This window comes from Hyperolius riggenbachi, chromosome 5 (genome assembly GCF_040937935.1).
Source record: "Hyperolius riggenbachi isolate aHypRig1 chromosome 5, aHypRig1.pri, whole genome shotgun sequence".
In the NCBI taxonomy this organism is placed as follows: Eukaryota; Metazoa; Chordata; class Amphibia; order Anura; family Hyperoliidae; genus Hyperolius; species Hyperolius riggenbachi.
Window position 1 is genome coordinate 27933481 of NC_090650.1, and position 26698 is coordinate 27960178.

At 42.6% G+C, this 26698-nt stretch overlaps 1 protein-coding gene across 3 annotated transcripts in view; it reads right to left on the bottom strand.

Moving 5' to 3' along the window:
• SLC4A2 (solute carrier family 4 member 2) overlaps window positions 1-26698 on the bottom strand; it is a 134556-nt gene that overhangs the window by 33224 nt on the left and 74634 nt on the right. For all 3 annotated transcript variants that reach the window (XM_068235249.1, XM_068235250.1, XM_068235252.1), the window contains 10 exons: window positions 17292-17451; window positions 15471-15694; window positions 15233-15333; window positions 14811-15022; window positions 10504-10637; window positions 10202-10382; window positions 9016-9151; window positions 6833-7016; window positions 6098-6206; window positions 1841-2025 (listed from right to left, as the gene is read on the bottom strand). In XM_068235249.1, coding sequence (XP_068091350.1) covers window positions 1841-2025; window positions 6098-6206; window positions 6833-7016; window positions 9016-9151; window positions 10202-10382; window positions 10504-10637; window positions 14811-15022; window positions 15233-15333; window positions 15471-15694; window positions 17292-17451 — 1626 coding nt within the window. The remainder of the gene's footprint in view (window positions 1-1840; window positions 2026-6097; window positions 6207-6832; window positions 7017-9015; window positions 9152-10201; window positions 10383-10503; window positions 10638-14810; window positions 15023-15232; window positions 15334-15470; window positions 15695-17291; window positions 17452-26698) is intronic.

Consider the following 26698-nt stretch of genomic DNA (forward strand, 5'->3'; position numbering starts at 1 on the left):
CTCAACCGTTACCATACGCCCATCACTCCCTACCCCATCCCGAGTCACATCTCCAGTCACTTCCCCACCACAACCGTTACCATATGCCCATCACTCCCTACCCCATCCCGAGTCACATCTCCAGTCACTCCCCCACCACAACTGTTACCATACGCCTATCACTCCCTACCCCATCCCGAGTCACATCTCCAGTCACTCCCCCACCTCAACCGTTACCATACGCCCATCACTCCCTACCCCATCCCGAGTCACATCTCCAGTCACTTCCCCACCACAACCGTTACCATACGCCCATCACTCCCTACCCCATCCCGAGTCACATCTCCAGTCACTCCCCCACCACAACCATTACCATACGCCCATCACTCCCTACTCCATCCCGAGTCACATCTCCAGTCACTCCCCCACCACAACCATTACCATACGCCCATCACTCCCTACCCCATCCCGAGTCACACCACACTGATTGATTTTATCTATTTTCTTCTTTCTACTAACAGTATATAAATGTATAGTGGTTAAGAATAAAGCTGATTTTCAAATATACAACAACAAAAAAGAGAGAAAGAAATACAAATATTTATGCAAAACTGGACATCAGTCCTGAAATGGGTACAGATGAAGAAGAGAGAAAGACAGAAGGATGTGGTTCCAAAAAAGGGACTGTGCCTTCATAAAAGGCAAAACTGGAGGCTACGCTATAACCCTAATTCTTTATGTGCCCACATTGGCTTCCCTTGATGAGCTAAACTGATGTACCCCCAGAGTTCCCCCACTCTGAGTGGCCTGCCCTTAAAATATGAGAGACCTTTATAATTCAACAAACTGCTCAAACATACAATATGCCATAGTTCTAAGATTGTTTTTCATCTGCTTTGTACTTCCAACACTGCAGAAATAATCAAAGTCTTTCCTGTTGACCCTTCTACCATCAGTCCACTTCATTGTCCATCCACAGTGTTCAGGATATCTGCTACTCACCGCCTCTTCCTAATTCTCCCTCATCCTAGAATAATTTATCCTCCTTGCTACCTTCCTCCATAGATTCCTTCTTTGTCTGCTTTAATTGTACTGTCTCTCCCTTCATTCTTCTATCTATCCAGTTCTTAGTCTCAATCTTCCTACAAACCTCTTCTATGCAGGACTACATGATACACAATCTGAAGATGGAAAAGAAGTTATGTCAAAGGAGCTAATTTGTAGCTTTCATTCAGGACAATACAAAATTAGTAAAAAAACCAACCAAACCAAAAGCCGGTTAGAAAAGGAAGAAGGAAGGGTGGCTGCCAGACAGAAAAACAGAGGCGCTCGAGACTAGAAAATCCTAGCCGTTGGCACTTTACCGTCATAAATCTGAAGAAGCGGGACGGTCCTGCGAAACATGTTGTGATTTTTTTTTTGTGTGCAATAAAATTAAAGAATTCCCCTGTCTACTCCTGGTTTGTATCTTTAAAAGGAGGTAAGGCAAGATTACCTGTCCTTTTTAAATTGTTTTTAATTATTTTGTAGATTTCTTGGTACCTCCACCCAGTAAATGAATAGAGAGGCTGAACGGCTGGTAGACACACAATGACGTGTTTTGGATATAAGATGGAAACATTAAATGAAGACACAATGGAGATAGGTCCAGAGGCAGAACATGTCAAGCCACAGACATGAAATACAGTTTGGGAAAACAGATGGAATTGGAAAGAGCAGGTCTGGATGAACAGCAAGAAATGAGTTGACATTAATGATGAAGATGTAACTGTAGCAGGTGTTCAGTCAAACCAGACAAGGGTGGAAGAGGATGGCAAGTAGATAAAACAATATGGCAAAGATGAAGGGGACCGAACGTTACCTTGTCTGACATAAGGGTAGAGATGGACCTTCCAATCTCATGATAGTCCATATTGGATGACCTGGGACCAAGAAGAACGAAGAGGAACCGCACTGGAATGGGAACTTCCAGTACAGAGTCCAGCTCCACCGCCTCCAGCAGACGGATAAAAGCCATGGTGGGCTGCTCAAGAAACTCCACACAACCTGGAAGAACAAAGCAGAAGATGTAACAAACAAAAAGTGGTGGACATTATGATGCTATTTGTGAATGCATGACGCTGTGTTCAAGGAACTGTTACTGAACTCTAGATCCAGCTAGATGGCAGGGAAACAAGAGGCCAGTTTCTCCTATATGATCTCTTGAGATGAAATATCCATATGGGAATCCATAGATCTCACTAATCAAGGTGCCATCTTTTGTGAGTGGAAAGAATTGAGATCCTGGTTATCCGTTGTTACTATGAACAGATTGTGTAGGTAAACTCTCATACATGGAGCTGGTAAAATTGGTCAGCGATTGTCCAATCATAATTGAAAGTGTGTACCAAGTACCAAACACTTTCAATTATAATTGGCCAATCAGATACCACTTTTACCACCTCCATGTAGTATGAGGTTTACCTACACAAAATGCTCATAGTATTCAAGATCTGTTGATTCTCATACTACCTGAAAGTGGTAAAATAGGTCAGTGATGTGTCCAATCATAATTGAAAGTGTGTACCAAGCTTTAGGGTGCATACACACATCCAAATTTGATTGGCCAATGACCAATTTACCATCTTCATGTAGTATGAGAGATTACCTACACAGTTCATAGTTTTCAAAAACTGTTGGCTCTTATAATACAGAGTTGGTAAGATTGGCAAATCATTGGCCAATCAAAATTGGGTGTGTGTAGGCACCCTCAGTCTTTGTAGATATAATAGATTTCCTTACTATGTGCAGGAAATACAATATGTATCCAAGTATCACATATGATATATGGCTCAGTGTGGAATAATGCTACCACAATAAACAGTGAACAAAGCAGCAACGTGAATAACCTAGCAATGTGATGCACTTCATAGAGCTCATGTACTATGGGGACATTCCCAGAGCCTTAGCCATAGAGCTCACGTACTGCTGAGATATACTTTACTCAAAGCCACCTTATGGAGCTCATATACAGCATGGATGTAACCGAAGTTCCAGATACACAAATACTACAAAGATACCCAAAGCCTCAGCTATAGGGCTCATATACTAAAAGCATACAGTGGGTTGCAAAAGTATTCGGCCCCCCTTGAAGTTTTCCACATTTTGTCACATTACTGCCACTAACATGCATCAATTTTATTGGAATTCCACATGAAAGACCAAATGGAAGGAGTATGGCACAACTGTAAACCTACTAAGACAAGGCCGTCCACGTAAACTCACAGGCCAAGCAAGGAGAGCGCTGATCAGAAATGCAGTCAAGAGGCCCATGGTGACTCTTGATGAGCTGCAGAGATCTACAGCTCAGGTGGGGGAATCTGCCCATAGGACAACTATTAGTCGTGCACTGCACAAAGTTGGCCTTTATGGAAGAGTGACAAGAAGAAAGCCATTGTTAACAGAAAAGCATAAGAAGTCCCGTTTGCAGTTTGCCACAAGCCATGTGGGGGACACAGCAACCATGTGGAAGAAGGTGCTCTGGTCAGATGAGGCCAAAATGGAACTTTTTGGCCAAAATGCAAAACGCTATGTGTGGCGGAAAACTAACACTGCACATCACTCAGAACACACCATCCCCACTGTCAAATATGGTGGTGGCAGCATCATGCTCTGGGGGTGCTTCTCTTCAGCAGGGACAAGGAAGCTGGTCAGAGTTGATGGGAAGATGGATGGAGCCAAATACTTGGAGTCAAAACCTCTTGGAGTCTGCAAAAGACTCGAGACTGGGGCGGAGATTCACCTTCCAGCAGGACAACGACCCTAAACATAAAGCCAGGGCAACAATGGAATGGTTTAAAACAAAACATATCCATCTGTTAGAATGGCCCTGTCAAAGTCCAGATCTAAATCTAATCGAGAATCTGTGGCAAGATCTGAAAACTGCTGTTCACAAACGCTGTCCATCTAATCCAGCGGTGGCGAACCTATGGCACACGTGCCGGGCCCGGCACGCGTAGCCTAATTTGCTGGCACGCCACCGCTGCTTATGAACTGGCCGCAGCGTCTACTAGACGCCGCCGTGCCAGTTCATAGCCCGCAGCCCCGCAGTCTCCCGGGAGGCAGACCAGGGCTACGGCAAGATGGCTGCCGAAGCCCTGTACTGGAGACTATTTGTGTCTCCAGTACAGGGCTTTGGGCGCCATCTTCCCGTAGCCCTGCACTCTGCCTGTCAGCGGCAGTGCGGGAGACTCAGCTGCAGAAGATCCGGGGGAGATGCGCGCCAGAGCCCAGCCGAGAGGGAAGACTTCTGTCAGGTGAGTACATTACTTTTTTTTGCAGGTAAAATGCGGCCCACTGTGTTATTTTCTGCTAAAATGTTTCCCACATTGTGTTTATTTACTATGAAATGCTGCCCACTGCGTATGTTTTCTGGTGAAATGTGGCCCACTGCGTATGTTTTCTGGTGAATTGTGGCCCACTGCGTATGTTTTCTGGTGAATTGTGGCCCACTGCGTATGTTTTCTGGTGAATTGTGGCCCACTGCGTATGTTTTCTGGTGAATTGTGGCCCACTGCGTATGTTTTCTGGTGAAATGTGGCCCACTGTGTATGTTTTCTGGTGAATTGTGGCCCACTGCGTTTATTTTCTGGTGAATTGTGGCCCACTGCATTTGTTTTCTGGTGAAATGCTGCCCACTGCGTTTATTTTCTGGTGAAATGTGGCCCACTGCATTTGTTTTCTGGTGAAATGTGGCCCACTGCGTCTATTTTCTGGTGAAATGTGGCCCACTGCATTTGTTTTCTGGTGAAATGTGGCCCACATTGCATGATTTTCTGGTGAAATGTGGCCCACTGCGTCTATTTTCTGGTGAAATGTGGCCCACTGCGTCTATTTTCTGGTGAAATGTGGCCCACTGCATTTGTTTTCTGCTGAAATGTTGCACACATTGCGTTTATTTTCTTGTGTCTGGGGTAACTGTTGCTGCATTTATTATTAAGGGCTCATTCACACTTCAGAACGTATGCACGAATGCGATTTCATGCATGCGCTGCCAACGCACAGTGATCGTTGTGGTGCGCAAAAGCGTGGACGTCGGCAGCTGTACCCATCGGGAAAACGTATGCGTTGTGCGTTAAAATGTTCCCAGATGCGTTACAACGTAACGCATGGGAACGCACACCTGTAGTGTGAATGGTAACATGGAAGTCTATTGACTTTCATGTTACCATATGAATCTTACATTATGTGCGTTGCGTCAAAACTGACAGCGCAGCACATAGTGTGAATGAGCCCTTAATTGTCATAGTTGGCTATATTTGCTGCTTTGGGGTTACGGCGGGTATAAATAGCATCATACAGTCTCTGCACACCCTTGATGCGAATCCTCGTTTCACCACATCATGGCGGAAACAATGCTTTCTTATGCCTCGCTGTTACATCATTACGTTAGCTCCGCCCATACAATATCATGGTCACGCCCATTTTTCGGCAAACCCCCCCCCCATTGGCACTCGGAGATAAATAAGTCGATGTTAGGTCGCAGTTTGGGCACTCGGCCTCTGAAAGGTTCGCCATCACTGATCTAATCTGACTGAGCTGGAGCTGTTTTGCAAAGAAGAACGGGCAAGGATTTGAGTCTCTAGATGTGCAAAGCTGGTAGAGACATACCCTAAAAGACTGGCAGCTGTAATTGCAGCAAAAGGTGGTTCTACAAAGTATTGACTCAGGGGGCTGAATAATTACGCACACCCCACTTTGCAGTTAATTATTTTTTTTAAATGTTTGGAATCATGTATGATTTGCGTTCCACTTCTCACGCGTACATCACTTTGTATTGGTCTTTCACATGGAATTCCAATAACATTAATTCATGTTTGTGGCAGTAATATGACAAAATGTGGAAAATTTCAAGGGGGCCGAATACTTTTGCAAGCCACTGTATACTCAGAGTTTCAGCTATAGGGTTCATGTAGTGTAGGGATGTACCTAGAGCCTTAACTATAGAGCGGACTATGACTAACATAATAACAGGAGGCCTTCTGCATATTTTGGCACACCACGGTTCGTTTTTTGGGTTCTGGCAAAACTAAAGACAAACATGTCTGCCCCAACGGTTATAATAAACACTGGCACTCACCGACAAGCACCACGCTGGCCTCCGCATCATCAGGGATTTTTTCCATCAGCTTCAGTTCATGTTTGGATTTGGAGCGATGCATTGTGGGTAGAGATGGGAGGGATTCTCTCTGCAGAGACACATATATGTACAGTCACGTTACCCTCTGACAACCCCAGCTCCCAAACCCTCTACTCCCAGTCCCACTCCCCCTCTCTACCGCCAGTCCCAGTCCCACTCTCAACTCCTAGTCCCACCCCCCACTCCCCCTCTTTACCCCTAGTCCCACTCCCGATGTCAACTCCCAGACACACTGCCCCCTCTGCTCCCAGTTCCACTCCCCTTCTCTACTCCCAGTCCCACACCTCCTCTCCAACCCCAGCCCCACTGCCCCCTCTAACCACACTTCCACTGCCCCTCTCTACTCTTGGTTACACTCCCTCTCCCTACCCAGAACCCCACTCCACCTCTCTACCCTCAGTCCCACTGCACTTCTTTAACAACAGTCCCACTCCCCTTCTTTACCACCAATCCCAAATTACAATCTCTGAAAGTTATTCAGACACTTACAGTACATGTCGCCTTCTTCCCTGGCCACCCATCCTATACACATCACTTTGCATTCTACAGATGATACAGCCACGTGTTTCCTTACCATCCCCATGCCCCATCCTACTTCTTTTACTTACCCCCTACAGGTTATACAGATAAATGTTAATCCTCCATAACTCCAACATCCCACCCTATACATCTTACCTCCCGGTCTACATCGATCCTTGTCTCTTGTTCTGAGGGATCTCCACCCATCAGGGGATCTGTCAAGTTGGGTTCACTGTGCTGATTAATATGATTGGTGCTGTGGTGTCCGAGTAGAGATCCCAGACTGGCCGCAGAAATATTCCTTGAGAATGATGATGAATCCTTCTCATCACTTGGGTGACTGAAAACCAATACACGTCCTTCAGTACAAAACACCCACACCTGGTCACCAGACATTCATGCATGCACTGTTTTCACGGCAAGTAAAGAACTGTGCAACTAATGAAAAAAAAACTGGGAATCTTTTCAATGATAACACTATGAATAGTTTTTTGTTTTTTTATATGATAATCAAGAAGCCTCCTATAAAGTTATATAGAAGCCATTTTACTCTTTGTTACACCAATTCTACTTAAGGAAATGCAGCTGCAATCTTGCAGCAGTCCTTCACCCTCCACCATGCTTCACTGTCTGTCTGCAGACATTCATCTACATTCTCCAGCTCTTCTGTTTAAGCCAGATTTCATATTTTTAGTCCTTAACTCAGAGCACCAGCTGCCCTTTTTCTGCACCAGAGCTTCAGCTTTCTTTGGTAGGATAATCTTTCATTTCTACCTCAGCTAAATGGCTTTTTGTCCACATCTGTTCCATGAAGCTGCTTCTGATAACACTTCTCCAGATTTTACATGGGTTTACCAGAATCCCAGTGACATCTGGCAGTTCTAGACATCTTTCCATTCCAAAGCTAATTGTTAATTTGCTACACTGAAGAAAATCGGTGGCACCCACAATGAGTAATATCCATCATACAGTACTTTTTAGGAAGACATCTATTTTTATGAACTTCATTGTGACGTCAAACACACTGCCTAAGTGCCTAATTAAAGAAGAATCTGCATCCCCCAAGAGCCCCCAATCCCCCAAAGAGCCCTAAGATTGAAAAGACAGCATTGCCCCTATGAGCACTAATCTTACAACAGGTGGTATGGCCCCCACACAACCAAGCTCTTACAAGGGATGGTATAGCCTCCACATAGCCCTAATGTCCAATGAATGGTATCATTCTCAATGACAATGGATGGAATCATTCTCAATGAGCCCTGATCTTGCAACAGATGGTATGGCCCCCACACAGCCCTAATATCCAATAGATGGTATCGTCCCCAATGAGCCCTTATCTAACATCAAGTGGTATGGCCCCTATAGAGCCCTGATCTAAGCATCGTCTAATTTAATCTAGGATTATTTGTTGAAACAGAAGCCAGTAAGACACCCAAAGTCTGCAGGGGAACTGCGGCAGGCTCTCCAGGACTCCTGGAGCAATCCTTTACAGGGAGACCTTCACAAATTTGATGGAATAATGCTTACCAAGAAGTTTGCTGCTATGTTAAAGAGAATCTGTATTGTTAAAATCGCACAAAAGTAAACATACCAGTGCCTTAGGGGACATCTCCTATTACCCTCTGTCACAATTTCACCGCTCCCCGCCGCATTAAAAGTAGTCAAAAGCTGTTTTAAAAAGTTTGTTTATAAACAAACAAAATGGCCACCAAAACAGGAAGTAGGTTGATGTACAGTATGTCCACACATAGAAAATACATTCATACACAAGCAGGCTGTATACAGCCTTACTTCTGAATCTCAAGAGATCACTTGTGTGTGTTTACCTTCTGTCCCCAGCTTCTCTCATGCACTGAACATTACAGGCTTCCTGCAGACAGCTCTGCCTATGTCGTTAATTCCTCAGTATGTGACAGACCAGCTCCTTTCACAGCCTCCAGAGGAGGATTTTTATCCAGCTCTCTTCTATCACTGATAAGATAGCAGAGAAGCTGCTGGCTTATGTAAATAAAACACACACTGGAGTGTGCATAGAGGAACAGTTCAACACTGAAGGACTTGGCAGCCTTCCAGACACAGGCCGACAAGTCTGACAGGGGAAAGATACATTGATTTATTACAGAGATGGTTATAGTAGAAAGAGCTGCAGCAAGCCAGATCACATTAGAATAGGTTTAGGAACTTGTAGGATGGTAGAAAAAACGTTGTAATTTTAGTTACAGAGTCACTTTAAAGGCAAAATACTGAAATTTCTAGGAAGTTTCTTGATTAATAAAAACTATTTACTGAATTGTTTGAAAACAGCTGCCACTGTGTATCATGTATGTCAGTCCGTGTACCTGTGTTTTAGGAGCAGAGCTCTCAGCACATTGGCTCGGTCCTCTGCTTTTATCTGGTCACTAATGATCATCTGTTCCACAACCTGATGGGCAATTCCTGGGAGCGTTCTTTGGTCCAAATCTAACAGAACGGCTCCTGCCAAGAGAGAAAATGTGATATTTACTTCAGTGTCACCATGGGCCTGATTCACAAAGCAGTGAAAACACTTTGCACGCCTGTGAAAAGCCCTTTATCACGCCTAAACTTAGTTTAGGCGTGATCTGAAGGAATTCGCGCGAACTCCCGCGCGCAAAGTTTTGAGCGCGCGCAGCGCACCGTGCTTCGCGCGAAGTGCCCATTAAGCCCTATGGGACTTTGCGCGCGCACGTACGCGCGGAAACTTCGCGCGAGTTAGAGCACAAAGCGGTGATAACTTTGCTGGTGCAAAGGTTATCACGCCTAAAGTCTTTTAGGCGTGATAACTGAGTTATCACCGCTTTGTGAATCGAGCCCCATGCCTTCCTTTACCATCGTGCTATCATCGCTCATCTGTACCCAGCATTCAGCCAACTCTCTGTACCACATGAGTAACCATTTTCTGTACTCCTGCACCATGTGGCCAACATCCACTTCCCACACTGCTTGAATCATATGGCCACCACCTGCTTTTTGCACCCCTTGCACCATTTAACCCCCATATTTGCACTTCTTGCACCATATGCTTTCCACCCACCTTCAACACTCTCTGCATCATATGACAAGCACTCCTGGCACCATATGCCTTTCTTCCACCTCTCACACTTTGTGCACTAATATAACTACCCATCCTCTGCATTCCTTTACCATGTGACTACAGCCCACCTCTTACAGTCCCTGTCCTATAAGGTCAACCACACCCTTGATCCTCATCATGCACCATATTTCTACCCATGTCTACACTCCTTGCATCCTATGAACCATATGACCATGCACCATCTTCACTGGCCACTCTTCTCCTTCTGCACTACGTGGCCACCCACTATTTGCAGTCCCTGCCCTGTATTACCTTCTACTTTGCTCTTTCCCATATGACTACCCACCTGCTGTACTTCTTTCAGCTCTATTTAAAACGTGCCAATGCATTCCCTGCACCTTGTAACCACCCATTACTTTGCTCTCTGTATTATATGGCTATCCACCTCCTGCACTCCCTGCAATTGTGCTTACCTTGAGCCAATGTGCGTCGTAGCTCCAGCAGACTGCGAAAGCTGAGAGAAGCCACGTGTGGTTTCCCCCATTGGTCCGTCTCTGATTCAACGTCTTCCTCAAACTTGATCCACCGGGCCGTCTCCTTCCATTGTAGCTCTTGGTGCTTGTCCAGAACCAGCTCATTCAGCTCTACAAACACCTGGTGGGTGTTATACATATTTAGACAAAAGTTTATCGCTGACACAAACTCAATGTACGGAACATCTGTCAGACGTACAGCCTTCTTCTTACATTGTCACACAAAAACACATGGAACTTACCTCGTGTGGTTGTAGTGTGACACTTTTCCTGTGCGGCTGCCTCTCTTTGTGGTCCTTGTTGATGTGGATCACTGGGCCTTTGGTCTTACGCACCAGATGTCTCCGCACAGCTGGGAGGTCCTCAAACCGATGACCTGACAAATGAAGAATGACAGAGTTAGAAGCAGTTGGGATAACCCAAAAGGACCTCTTTATTCTACAGATCAGCAGAGCACAGGAAGTGGTAGATGAGCAGTAGAGTTCTAAAAAAAAGTCCTTGTATTTTTTTTATTGCTATGGGGTCATTCCACGTTTGAGGCTGATAAACAAATGCAAAGAAGCCTGAAGATAAAAGGAATGGAGACTAAGGCCTCGATTCATCACCGTCTTTGAGATAACTTTTTCCAGTTCGTTAAATTGCCGAATTCGAAGTTTATCGATATCTAGTTGTATTCATCAAGGTTTTTCCACATTCGGTGTGATTTCGATAACAATGCGGTAACCATTCGGTAATGTGTCTATTTCCATTTTACAGCGGTAATTTAACACAAGGCCATAAGATTCCCCTGGAATTGTGGGTAAAAGGCAGTCCTTTGAACACCACGTAGCAACATTCTGAATAGGGCTTAACACCTGGACCAGGATTCTGGGAGTGGCTTGGGACAATCCCACAATTTCACCAGCTACGGCTTGATAGGAGCCTTTTCTGAAGAAATGTAGTGCAGCTAGCAAATTAGTTAACCCTGGCACTGACTGTGTTCTCTTACAAGATGATTCAAGAGAAATGCAGATGTCCTGGTATAGCAAATAAATCTATTCTCTTGCAAATTGATATGGTTCTAGACCTTATTCTTGCCCTTCTGCGCCTTTGAATCACTCTCAGCTGATACATAACCACTTCAAATGTCTCCATCTTCTCTGTCAGCAATGATCTGACATGAATAACGACAGAGCAGTGAAGGAGATAACTAATCCTAAATGTAACGCTAAACCACGCCCACTTTCATTTTCATGAATTGCACTTTCTTCTGTTTTACCGCATCATTACCGAATGATTACCGAATGCTCGCTAACTGCTGTAGATAACTTTGATGAATCCTGAAATCAACTTATCGAGTTTGGTATTTTACCGAGCTGTCGGTAATTGATTTAAGAAGTCTTGATGAATTGAGGCCTTGGTCATCTGGCGTCGAGAGAATCAAGTATGAGTATTTTCTTGCTTGCTGGTGGCTTAAAAGACATTTTATTGATAAGGTGTGAAAATATCATCTAGGAGATTGGTTCGAGAATTCTGAAAAAAACACTGGGGCCCATATGCAATTAACTTTTTCTCCTTTTCCAAGTTTATATTTTCACACCTTGTCAATAAAATGACTTTTAGACAAGCAAGAAAATACACACAATCATCTTGATAGTATTTTTTTCTACTACTTTTGGTACTTTTTCAATTGGGAAATGCTGGAATGTTATTTTAAGAGAAGATGAAAAATTATCACTTAGGAGGAAACTCAGGTAAAAAGGTAATTTGCATATGGGCCTGAAGTCCTTTTTCAATTCAGTTTTTCTCCTGACTTTTCTACCAGGAGATATTTTCTCCTCTTGTTTCATAACTTTTCAGATCTTTGCAATCGAAAAAGTGACAAAAAGTACCGTAGATTGAAAAGTACTATCAAAATAATTTTGAGTATTTTTTGCTTGCTGGTGGTTTAAACATCATTTTAAAGACAAGATAAAAAAGTATCTCCTAGGAGAAAACTCAAGAGAAAAAGTTAATGAATTGCATAGCGTTCTGGATGAGACACTATGGCCTGTATTGCAATTCATTTTTTCTCTTGAGTTATCTCCTAGGAGATCACGTTCATCTTCCCTTTAAAATAACTTTTAAGCATATTACAATTGAAAAAGTACCCAAAAGCTTTTTAAAAAGTACTACCAAAATTATTTTGAGTATTTCCTTACTTGCTGGGGGTTTAAAATGCATTTTATCACACTGGCCCATATGCAATTCACTTTTTCTCCTGAGTTTTCTCCTAGGTGATATTTTTAAACTTGTCAATAAAATGCCCTTTAAGCCACCAGAACGCAAGAAAATACTCAAAATAATTTTGATTTAACTTTTTTCACCTACTTTTTGGTACTTTTTTTAGTTGAAAAGTGCTGAAAAGTTATTTTAAATTGAAGATGAAAAATTATCTCCCAGGAAAAACTGGGCCCGTATTCAATTCACTTTTTCACCTATGTTTTCTCCTAGGTGATATTTTCACACCTTGGCCCATATGCAATTAACTTTTTCTCTTGAGTTATCTCCTAGGAGATCATTTTCATTTTCTCTTTAAAATAACTTTTCAGCATTTTACAATTGAAAAAGTACCAAAAAGTTGGTGAAAGAAGTACTATTAAAATTATTTTAAGTATTTTCTTGCTTGCCAGTGGTTTAGAGTGCATTTTATGACACGCTGTAAATATAACTTAGGAGAAAACCCAAGAGAAAAGTGAATTGCATATGGACCCTTGTTGATAAAATTCCCTTTAAAGAGAACCCGAGGTGGCATTGTATTACGTTAGTGGGGCACAGAGGCTGGTTGGTCAGCGGCGCTGACAGACAGCGCTAGAGTAAACATTGTGCTGGCGACGCGCTGTGTTTCGCCAGCACTGCGGGGAGTATAGCGGCGAGCAGGGGGGTCTTTGAGACACACGATGGGGCAACAGAGGCTGGTGTTAGTGTGCCCAAACAGCCTCTGTGCCCCACTAACGTAATACAATGCCACCTCGGGTTCTCTTTAAGCCACCAGCAAGCAAGAAAATAATAGAATAATGTTGACAGCACTTTATCACTTACCTTTTGGTACTCTTTCAACTGCATATGGGCATATGGGCCTATAAATCTGGACAGACATTGTGTGGAATAGTAAAATGTCTAGAGAGACACTGGTTGCAATACATGAAGAGTCACTGGATTAGGAATTAGGATTAGGAAATCTGAAGAGACATCAGATGTAGTATTACAAATCTGGAAAGAATGAGGCAGTAGAAGTTCGGGTAAACTGAATGGTGTATTAGACCCCCAGGAGGCACAAATGAAGAGATATGGGTGGTCCATGGAGGCAGAGGATGGCTATATGTAGCCTTGTTATACAAGAAGTGTGAGTTGTTAGAGATATATGTACAGGTCTAAGATTAAAGAGGGACACGAAGATACAACCCATCTGCTGAAGGATCTCAGGAAATATTGTTAAATGAACATGTCGCAAAGTTGAGCAGAACACGCATCTTCACTCAGATGGAGGAAAAGAAGAGCGCAGAAGAGGACCACTGTTCAGAATCAGAATCAGAATCACCTTTATTCGCCAAGTGCGGCGGGAACCGCACCCGGAATTTTTTGTGGACACACGGCAATTGGCATATAACATCAGCATGGCACAGATAAAGCTACATAGACACAACAGCAATTTTGACAGACAGTACAGCAGTTAGTGTGGATCGGTGATGCAAAATAGCAACCTCAACTTCAACCCGGTCCATGGAGTGATTAGGGGATGACAGTTGGGAGAGTGCATGAATTAAGTAGGACAACCGCTTGGGGAAAGAAGGAGTTTTTATGTCTGGTGGTTTTGGTAAGAAAATGGTCCTATACCGGCGGCCTAATGGGAGGGGGTCGAAGAAGCAACTGCCCGGGTGAGAGGGGTCTTGAGTGATCCTGTTTGCCCTGGACCTCATTCTAGATGAATGAAGGATGTCCAGGGGTGGCAGGGGTGACCCTATAATCTTTTCGGCAGCGCTGATTACCCTCTGTAGTTTGTGCTTGTCCTTTGAGTTAGCCCCAAAGTACCAGACAATGATGGAGGAGCAAAGGACAGACTCAATGGTGGCAGAGTAGAAGCTGATCATTAGCTCCTGCGACATTCCAAACTTCCTCAGCTGCCTGAGAAAGAACAGCCTCTGCTGGGCTTTCTTTTGAGTTACGGAGGTGTTCAATTCCCACTTCAGGTTGTCTGTGATGGTGGTACCAAGGAACCGAGCGCTGTGTACCCTGGAGACCTATCATGGGAGAAAGGTGCCACTGATTGCCATTTGGTATCTCTCTCTTTCACTCTTTTCATTCTTTCCCAAAATTATAATTTATTGTTAAATAAACTTTGATCTCCTTCCCTGGCTGTCCTATACAAGCTAACTGTAATTGTCCTGGAGGCAGGAAGGGTGGAGCTACATCCTGCCTACGTGTGCTCCTCCCCTCCCTATCTACTACATGTGAGAATAACTACAGAGGATTATGATGGTTTATGACGCTGATTCCTAGTTACCGGGGCCCCTCATATCCTTACACTCACTTTTCATGTAGTCCAGATCGGCTGAAGCCAAGGTCTGGGCCTCACTCTCATCTGTTGGCACATAAAGGTAGCGTGGGTCCTCAGGATGGGTCATGCTACCAATTCTTCGACGTTCTGTGAGGCTATAGCTGCGATGAGGCGGTTGTCGATGAGCATTGCGTGAGATGCTGCCTCCATCACCAGTCGGACTACTTGTGGTTCCCTGGTCTTCCCTGCAAACAAAAAAAGGAGTTCAGTATATGAAGTGAGTAGAGATTATTGGTTATTGGGTATCGATCATGGTGGGGAACGAATGACACCAAGATACCATGACCTTTTTAATGACTGGAGAAACATTGAGAATCAAGTTTTGTGTATCATGTTTAAGTGGAAAGCAATACTATGAAGTCCACCATACAGCTATGAAGTCATTGTCCACTTACCCAGCTGTCTCCGACTTGGGGTCCTTGGCTCCCGGATCTATAGAGAAACTCGGCGCCACCCCAGAATTTCTCTGAGAGACATCATCCTGCACTGGAAAGAACTGCAAAGGGAACGTGTCAGAAGAGAGATATCATACCCCTAGATAGTTTATGCTTTTTAATTCTGAAATTGGCTGTAAGAACTGAACTGTCTATGCTGAGAACACGCCATATCAGAGGCTGAACACATGTGACAAACCTGTAGCTCTGATGATTCGGTTCCCTCATCAGGTGTCTTGTCACCATCGGTTTCTTCCTCCTCGTCTTCCTCCCTCTCTTGGATGGTCCCTGGGGTGTCTCCAGGCATTGAAGTCCGTCTCTTTTTCTTCTTCTTCTTCTTGTGTTTGCGAAGGTCCCGGCTGGCATCAGGGGGGAGGTGGGACGAAAGAGGCTGGTGGATGTGTAGAGATGACTGGCGATGATCTGAAATAAAATTACCACCACTAGATGAGAAATGGAGGATTCTGTTACCACTTCAGCCAGACATTATCAATGATGCGACTTAGATGTGCAATAAATTTGACTGTGTTTGTTTTGTCATGGTTCAAATGAAAGAGGACTCATTCACTCTACACCCCCCTTTCTCATCATAGGGAGATTTCGGTGATCCTTGTAGTTACCTCGTACTTAGGAACAGCTAGACAAGAAGAGATACCAGGACCCCAATGGTGCAGTATCATAGAGATTTTAGAGAATTGTAAGTATATACAGCTATACTCACAACCGCATAAGCCCATGGGAAATTAATCGTCCCCTTTCGGTTTTCCAGGTCCTGCTGGATGGTCACTCTCCTGGGTTTTTTAGTTTTGTGAAATAAACTATTACCAAAGAAGGTTTAGCTAGATACTCGTAAGGATAGAAGCGCCCAAGTGTATAAGAATATTCTATAGACTTCTAATATTTAAATAAAGAGGAAACCTCGAGAAGATAGGACACCAGTAGTACTGGAAAAATATTTATCCAGAAAAAGGACAACACGTTTCGAGAGTATCAGCCCACTTCCTTGGGTCAATACACAGTGCATTAAAGCAGAGTAGACAGGATATGGGGGCCTACTGGTATCCTATCGACTGGAGAGGTAAGAGATTACCTCTATTTTTACATATTAGAAGTCTATAGAATAGTGTTTTACACTTGGATGCCTCCATCCCTATGAGTACCCTCTCTCATCACTCACTCTACACCCCATTTGCCATCACTTTCTTTACTCCCCATGTCCAACACTCATTCTAATACTAATTCCCATTACCCACTCTGCACTTGATGGGGGACATATTGATGGGGCCCTACTGGGGACATAGACACAGAGTCTTAAAGAGGTTAAAAGGCCCAATTATCAGACAAGTAAAGGGATACACTATAAGGGAGCTAACTATAAGGGGCACTAAAGGGGGACCCCATGTAAGGAGGGTGAACTATTAGTTAGAAGTAAAGACAGACACTATGAAGGGGTTATAGTAGGGGACACTGTTATGAAAGGGGACACTATGAGGGGGAAACTATAAGGGAGCACCAAAGACAGAAAATATGAGGGGCAACTAAAGGTAGACATTACAAGGGGGCGCTGAGGTGATGGGAATCAATATGAGGGGACTCTAAAGGGATGCACTATGAGAAGAGAAATGTAGCGAGGAGAAATACAATGAGGGAACACTAAAGGGAGGAAGGAGCAGTTTCTATCTTGGCGAAACCTGGACGGGTGGGGGGAGGGGTTACCCTGTCACTGAAGGGGATGGTGGAAGACTGCCTGACCAAGAGCAGAACACATGAGGTTGGAATAACGTGACACTATACCTGAAAAACCTGAATAGCCTGACACTATTGCTGTCTTCTTGTCTTTGGTAATATTTGAACACCACTGGCATCAATATCACTCATTCAATTTCCTCCCCCATCACCCCCATCCATTTTAGCCCCCTATCACTCACGCTTCCCCAGCCTCTCTGACTATGTTTCTGATTCACCACTGCTGCCATCTGTCATCCTAAACATTCTCTATACAATGGCAAACCCAACTTACACTGGAAGTCTTCTTCGCTGTAGCTCTTGCCAAGCTCGGTTGGGCTTCGAGGATGAGAATCCTGAAGAATATCTTCAAATCTCTCCACAACAAGGGCCTGGATGACATCTCCTTCCTCTTCATATTGGAGAGACGTCTGAGGAGTAAGTTCCGGAGGTGGCTAGATACAAAAGAGAAGGGAAAGTAAGTTCGGACAATAAAAAAAAACTTCAAGACTTATTTTTTCGAGTTTTCAAGACTTAATTCTTCTTAAAGAATCAAGGTCACCATAGGCTTCTGGACAGAGAGACTAATCCCTTGATCTACAATTTTCATGCATAGAGGTTGGTTCACAAACATATCTCATTAGTCATCTCACCTTACTTATTTTTCACCTCTACTACAAAGGGAGATAATTTAAGAGATAAACAAGATAAATCATGAATTAAGACAGGTGAGGAGAGATCATTTGTCAGATACATCTTGTGAATAAACCTTTAACCTTTTTAGCTCACAGTTTATCTATTTTATCTGTTTCTTCTCATGCGTTATCTCTCTTTGGCCCCTATGCAATTTACTTTTCTCCTGAGTTATTTCCCAGCAATTTGAAATTGAAACAATAGTAAAAAGTAGGTGAAAAAGTACTTTCAAATTTATTTTAAGTAGTTTTATGCCTACTGGTGGCTTAAAGGGCATTTTATTGACAAGGGCCCATATGCAATTCACTTTTTTCCCTAAGTTTTGTCCTTGGTAACATGTTCACACCTTTAAAAAAATGCCTTTTTAAACCACCAGCTAGCAAGAAAATACTCTAAATAATTTTGAAAGTAATCTTTCACCTACTTTTGGGTATATTTTTTAAACATAAAATGCTGAAAAGTTATTTTAAAGAGAAATTGAAAATTATCTCCTAGGAGAAAACTCAGGAGACAAAATGAATTGCATATGGCCCAAGGTGTAAAAATATCACCTGGGAGAAAACTCAGGAGATAAACCTAAATTAATAGGGACACTTATATAATGTATCTCATAAAGGGCCCATATGCAAATAACTTTTTCGCCTAGGAGATATTTTAACAATTTGTCAATAAAATGCCTTTTAAACCACAGCAAGCAATAAAATAGTATCATTTGATGGTACTTTTTCACCTACTTTTTGGTACTTTTCAGTTATAGGCCCATATGCAATTAACTTTTTCTCCAGAGTTTTCTCCTAGGTGATATTTTCATACACTGTCATAAAATGCTATTTAAACCACCAGCAAGCAAGAAAATGCTCAAAATATTTTTTTACTACCTCTTCACCAACTTTTTGGTACTTTTTCAGTTGTAATATGCCAAAACTTTAATTTACAGAGAAGATTAAATTTATCTCCTAGGAGATAACTTAGGTGAAAAAAAAATAATTGCATATGGGCCACAGAGTGCTGAAATATTATTTTACATAGAAGATGAAAAATGATCTCCTAGGAGAAATCTCAGGAGAAAAAGCTAATTGCATATAGGCCAAATTATCTCTCCTTGGACCATATGCAATTAACTTTTTTTCTCCTGAGTTTTCTCCTAGGTGATGTTCTCAAACTTGTCAATAAAAGGCCTTTTCAATGACCAGCAAGCAAAAAAATACTCAAAATAATTTTAATAGTACTTTTTCACTTACTTTTTGGGATTTTTTTTATTGGAAAATGCTAAAAAGTTATTATACATTGAAAATGAAAACTCATCTCCTAGGAGAAAACTCAGGAGAAAGAGTTATTTGCATATGGCCCATGGACCCTTATCCGTTTATTTCAAAAATGATTTCTCCTTATCCTTGAGTTGAAAAAAATAGGTGATATAATTCATCCGTTTTCTGAACCAACCCTGGAGATACCAGCAGTGGGTGGTTATAATAATTAAAGTGAATCTAGGCCAGGTAGATACATTACAGCGTGTTTACCGAGCACAATAGGAGATTGTTACCTGGTTCGAAGACACTGATAAGCCCATCTGCTGAAATACTTCAGGATGTGTGCTAGTCTGAGGGTCTATACTATGCTGATATACTCAGCGTAAGGCAGTAGCCTTAGACACATGACTGCTTCTCATGCACGTGGATATCTAGAAAGCTATGTCAGTAATAATGAAATAACCCAGTACAGCAAACCTAAGGAAGAGCCATAGTCTATGCAACACAGCGCGTAATTGACCCTCAGGCTCAAAGATAGTTTCTGGGTAAGGACATGAGCTAATTATAGGAGCGGAGGGGGCAGGAGGATTCTGGGTAATCCTGTGCACACAGTACTATGATCCCAGGCATTTTGTACTTGTGGCTAACCAGCACTTATACTGCACGGTGGTCTCTATCACCCAGGGATAGCATTTAGCGTTTGTATTGTATCGGAGGCTATTGTCGCACTATGAGATCATCCATAAACAGCTATATTCGGGTCAATCATGCACGGAAAATCTTAAAGCTTTTAGAGACACTTTCGAGGATAATTCCTTACTTATCATTACAGATGCCAATAAGCCTGCCTTCAAATTTAATACAAACTGTAGCAGTTTGGAATTGACCAAGTTAGAATTCTTAGAAAGCACATTTGATTGGTGATATTATAAAGGGGGCATCCACACATGCAATTTTGATTGGCCAATCTTTCTACCTCCATGTAGTATGAGAGCTTACCTACAAAATCTGTTCATAATATATAATATCTGTTTACCTTCATACTACATGGAAGCTGTAAAATGGGCCACTCATTGGCCAATCATAATTGGATGTGTGTACGCACCTTAACCACTTAGCAACTTCTGCCATGCTTTTCTACGTCCTTGTTTACAAACACCTATAAACGTAAATATTTGGTTCTGTTTTCTATTTTTAGAAAACTGAGTACGTATAGCACCATCTTGTGGCCAAAAACTAAAACTACTTCCAAATACACCATTATTCACTTACCATAGAAAAATTAAATACATTTTCATTATTTTTGAAACTCCTTCAGCCCTAACCCAAAATAAAATATTATCGCCATACTTTGTACTAGGGACACAATTTAAACATTGTAACAGGGACAAATGGGCAAATAAAATGTGTCTGTTTTATCTACAATAGCACATTTTATTTTTAAACTACAATGGCTGAAAGCTGAGAAATGGTGATTTTTTTTTCATTTTTTTCTTCTTCTTCCCTGTCAAATGCATATAAAATAATATAATTCTTAGCATAAAGAACTGCCCAAAGAAAGCCTAGTTTTTCCCACAACAAAATAATGTATAGATGATTTCAGTGTGATAATTAGTGATAAAGTTATTATCGAATGAATGGAAGAGCTTTTGAAGGGGAAAAAACCTGTGGTAGAGAAGTGTCTAAAGCCTGGTACATACATCCTATTTCGGTTGGCCAATTTTACCACCGTTGTGTAGCATGGGGGCCAACAGATTTTGAATACAATAAACAGGTTGTGAAGGTACGCTCTCATACTACATGGCGGTGGTATAATTGGCCATCCATTGGCCAGTGAAAATTGGGTGTGTGTACCAGGATTTCGTTTCATACGATTTCTATGAAATCTGCATGCAAAACAAAATTTAATTTACCATCTCTTATCATATTGTTTCATAATCTTCTTTGGTGATTCACTTTTTACAAAAATCTGCATTCATTTAGCATATCTAGAAGGTGGGGGTCACGTGACTTCCTGTGTGCTCCATCAATACGCTTGTTGCAGGTAAATGTTCTGTGATGTCATCTGAGGTCAGGTGCATCCAGCTTAGAGAGGCAGTTTAGGGAATATTGACTGGCATTCCAGGATACACTTGAAGATGCACTACTTAACATATAGTAGATTGAATACTCAATTTTACAATAATTTCAGCATCAGAAACATATCCTATATAAATATATTGCTGTATATTGGTATGCAACCCTACCCACCTAGTGATGTTTAGCTTAGGCTATTTAGTTATGCAGCCTTCGCCTCCTAGTGCATGCAGGGGTGTTGTTTCTGCTCACTTCGGAACACACAGCAAACAAACACTACACAGTGATGCACTTTGCCAGCAGTAAAGATGACGCCACCTGTCACAAATCTAAGAATCTAAGTAAGGGTAAGAAAAGATTTTACCTATTGGATAATGCATATTCATAATGGAAAGTATTTTTTTAAATTGTTTTTGTTATTCTCTTATTTTTTTTCTCTTCTTGATTGAGAGAACAGTTAACAATACCATATATACTCACATATAAGCTGACTCGTGTATAAGCCGAGGTACCCACTTTTCCCTCAGAAACCAGTAAAAAGTGATTGACTCACATATAAGCCCCCTTCCCAGTATAGCCCCCTCCACAGTAGCCAGATGTTCCCCCAGTACAAGTCAGCCCCCCTCCCCATAGCCAGATGTGCCCCAGGATCATACAGCTGTGTTTCAAGAAGCCACTAGATGGCGTCATAGATATGAGACACAGCGATTGCCACACAGGAATAATCCCCGATCATTGCACCGCTGACACGTTGCTTGCATGCTCAGCTCCACAAGCCAGGGGACACAAACAGTCATGAGCAGCACACTCTGCACACCATGTTGCATGGACACAGTAGGGCGCAAGCTAGTAAGAGCAGGATCACTAGTGCATGATCCTTACGCTCCTCTGCCAGTAACAGAACCTGCTCCATCATTTGTATTGCTCCACTGACTCGTATATAAGCCGGGGGGCTAACTTTTCAGCACATTTTTTATGCTGAAAAATTAGGCTTATACACGAGTATATACGTATATACTATTATATTTACGGATGCAGAATGGTTTTCTGTCATTAAATTAATGTGAGATAATTGATGCTCAAGTGATATATGACATAATTAAACATGTCAATGACTCAATGTGAATACTGGAAATAACCAGCACTGAAATCATGATTGAGTTGATATAATGTGCATCTTTAGCTCTCATGATAAAAAAATGTAAATAAAAAAAGTGTGTGTGGTTGGAGAAAAAATCATAGGATCAGAAAACAAATAGTAATCAGGAAAAGAGGGGAAGCGTCAGTGGGCAACTAAAATGATGTGCCTAATGCAATTTTTATACTGGGTACCAATACTCCCCCCTTCCCAAGCAGCAATGAAAGATGCCTGAGCACTGAGTAGATAATGGTGTATTAATTATTACCACTATCTAAAGCACACATAGTGGTAATCATGACTGGCATGAACCAACAAAGATGTGATTTTAGTGGGTTTCTGGCCTCATTCTATCACCTCCTGCACTTTCCTAGAAGCAGAGCTGCTGGGATGGGTTGACTCCGCCTCCTGCACAAACTGCCCGTTGAACACAAGGCTACACTTCCCATGATCCTTAGCATTAGCTGTTGGCTACTTATTTCTAAATCTTTTATGCTGTGTTGCTCTTCCAATTAGAGATGAGAAGACAGAATGAAACAAACACTCCAATAAAAATAATTCTTGTACATAATCTCCCTCCTCTTCTTTTTTTGGGGAAAGGAGATTTTATTCAAGGAATATTTTTATTTGAGTCTTTTATTTTGACTTATCATCTCTAACTGGAATAGCGCTGAAGCTAAGAGGCTATGGAAAGTACATATACTATTTAGGAATTCAGATCTCCCCAGTGGTGGTCTCCTATCAAGTATAACTGCTTTTGTGTGTGTGTGGTTATTTATTAGCTGATAATACCTAGCTGACACCATGAAATCCTGACAGTTGGAGTTATTTTGTGGTTCCGCTGTTCATCCTCAGAAAGTTGCATCTCATTTCCTGTTGTGCCTTTATGGCAGGAATTCAGAGGACATCTGTCTCCCCATTGAGGATACAAACAGTATTAGCCTGTCAGAATTTATCAGCTGTAATAGTGGGTGGATAGTAGATAGCATCATGGTTAAGGGCTCTGCCTCTGACACGGGAGACCAGGGTTTGAAACTCGGCTCTGCCTGTTCAGTAAGCCAGCACCTATTCAGTAGGAGACCTTGGGCAAGTCTCCCGAACACTGCTACTGCCTATAGAGTGCATCCTAGTGGCTGCAGCTCTGGCGCTTTGAGTCCGCCAGGAGAAAAGCGCAATATAAATGTTCTGTGTTTGTTTGTTTGTAATCAATCCCTGATCAATCAACCACTTGAAAGTTAATGTGTTGGCAATGGCCAGGGAAAAGTCCAGGTTCCCTAAAAAATATGTGTTGGTAGAAACCTTAGTGGCCAAATTAAAACCAAGGATAAGGATGGGCCCGTAGAATCCAAGGGCCAAGAAAGGGAAAACACAGGAGACAATGATGCACAGTATCAAGAGATGGTTAGAGTAAGAGAATTACTCACACTTTCCTGGTTGATATAAAAATGCAACCACCAAGAAGGCATATGGAGGAATTCCCGCCATAGTTTAATGTTTTTGAGGATCCTCACAGGTTGCGCTCGTGGTTCCTAGGAAGTCCCCCTAAGGGGACTAGACTGAAAAACAACCTCTTAACAGAGGTGGAACAGTAATAGTAAAGGTGGAGATGCCCAAAAGTATAAGTTAATCCAACAACTAGAGCAAAAGAAAACACATACGTGTTCTGTCCATGCCTGTTCTGTCCCTGTTCTGCCTACCACCAAATAAAGAGATGCTTGCTAGGAAAGTCAGACTGGTGGGTAGTACCCTGGGAATCCATTGGCTTCCTGCCACCAAACTGGAACATGATTTCTACAAAAGTCAGATGGTGGGTGGTACGCCAGGAATCCAGGGCTGCTGCCAAACAGAGAGATGATTTATAGGAAAGTAAGCTTGGTGGTGGTACCGTAGAATCCAGGGTTACCACCAAATAGAAAGATGATTTCTAGGAAAGTTGTGGGTGGTACGCCAGGAATCCAGGGCTGCCTAGTGCCTAGCACCAAATAAAGAGATGATTTCTAGGAAAGTCCGACTGGTGGGTGGTACACTGGGAATCCATGGATTCCTGCTACCCAAAAGAAAGATGATTTCTAGGAAAGTCCGACTGGTGGGTGACACACCGGGAATCCAGGGCTGCCTACCACCAAATAAAGAGATGATTTCTAGGAAAGTCCGACTGGTGGGTGGTACACTGGGAATCCATGGATTCCTGCTACCCAACAGAAAGATGATTTCTAGGAAAGTCCGACTGGTGGGTGACACACCCGGAATCCAGGGCTGCCTACCACCAAATAAAGAGATGATTTCTAGGAAAGTCCGACTGGTGGGTGGTACACTGGGAATCCATGGATTCCTGCTACCCAACAGAAAGATGATTTCTAGGAAAGTCCGACTGGTGGGTGACACACCGGGAATCCAGGGCTGCCTACCACCAAATAAAGAGATGATTTCTAGGAAAGTCCGACTGGTGGGTGGTACACTGGGAATCCATGGATTCCTGCTACCCAACAGAAAGATGATTTCTAGGAAAGTCCGACTGGTGGGTGACACACCGGGAATCCAGGGCTGCCTACCACCAAACAAAGAGATGATTTCTAGGAAAGTCAGACTGATGGGTGGTACACCAGGAATCCAGGGCTGCCAACCACCAAATAAAGAGATGATTTCTAGGAAAGTCAGACTGGTGGGTGGTACACCGTTAATCCAGGGCTGCCTACCACCAAACAAAGAGATAATTTCTAGGAAAGTCCGACTGGTGGGTGATACACCGGGAATCCAGGGCTGCCTACCACCAAACAAAGAGATGATTTCTAGGAAAGTCAGACTGGTGGGTGATACACTGGGAATCCATGGCTCCCTGCCACCCAACAGAAAGATGATTTCTAGGAAAGTCGGACTAGTGGGTGATACACCAGGAATCCAGGGCTGCCTACCACCAAACAAAGAGATGATTTCTAGGAAAGTCCGACTGGTGGGTGATACACCGGGAATCCACGGATTCCTGCTACCCAACAGAAAGATGATTTCTAGGAAAGTCCGACTGGTGGGTGATACACTGGGAATCCATTGGCTTCCTGCCACCCAACAGAAAGATGATTTCTAGGAAAGTCCGACTGGTGGGTGATACACCAGGAATCCAGGGCTGCCTACCACCAAACAAAGAGATGATTTCTAGGAAAGTCAGACTGGTGGGTGATACACTGGGAATCCATGGCTTCCTGCCACCCAACAGAAAGATGATTTCTAGGAAAGTCCGACAGGTGGGTGGTACCGGGAATCCATTGGCTTCCTGCCACCCAACAGAAAGATGATTTCTAGAAAAGTCCAACTGGTGGGTGGTACCGGGAATCCATTGGCTTCCTGCCACCAAACTGGAAGACAATTTCTACGAAAGTGAGATGGTGGGTGGTATGGCATGAATCCAGGGCTGCCACCACACAGAAAGATGATTTGTAGGCAAGTTAGACTGGTAAGTTTGGCATTTTATAGTTGGGAATTAACAAACACAAATTAAAACGCTGAGGGCGATGGAGAGAATTCAAAAAGGGCGGGAAGCAAAAAGGCACCTTCAAGCACATATATTATAATATATAGTATACATATATATAACTTACATATAGAACAGCACTGAAAAAGTAACAAAAAGTATGTGAAATAATACTGTCCAATTTTTTTTTTTTGTATTTTTTTGCTTGCTGGGGGTTTAAAGGGCATTTAATGGGTAAGATGTGAAAATATAATCTAGGAGAAAACTCTGGAGAAAAAAATAACTGAATAATGGCAATTGTTTCAAAGTAGGATAACTTCTTGGATAATGCATATTCATCATGGAAAGTATTTTTTTTGTATTGTTTTTGTTATTCTCTTATTATTTTTTTCTCTTCTTGATTAAGAGAACAGTTAACAATATATATTATTATATGTACGGGTGCAGAATGGTTTTCTGTCATTAAATGAATGTGAGATATTTGATGCTCAAGGGATATATGACACATGTCAATGACTCAGTGTAATCCGTCTATAGCAAATACTGGAAATAACCAACACTGAAATCATGATTGAGTTGATATAATGTGCATCTTTAGCTCTCATAATAAAAAATGTTTAAATAAAAAAGTGTGTGTGGTTGGGGAGAAACCAAAGGATCAGAAAACAAATAGAAATCAAGAGTGGAAAAGTCAGTGGGCAGCTAAAGTCATGTGCCTAATGCAATTTTCATACTGGGTACCAATACTCCCCCCTTCCCCTTCCCAAGCAGCATTGAAAGATGCCTGAGCACTGAGTAGATAATGGTGTATTAATTATTACCACTATCTAAAGCTTACATAGTGGTAATCATGACTGGCATGAGCCAACAAAGATGTGATGAAGTGGCTGATGCAGGGTCCCCATTTGCCCTCTGGAGCAGGGGCCTAGTGACCATTGCATCCTCTGCAACCCCTGTTCCTATTCAAAAGAACAAGGTATGTGATTGGCTGCTTTGCCTTCAGCATAAATGAGGGTGCCCATACCATATCCATGCCTACAACCAGATGCCCTTATCGTATCCATGCCTACCACCAGGTG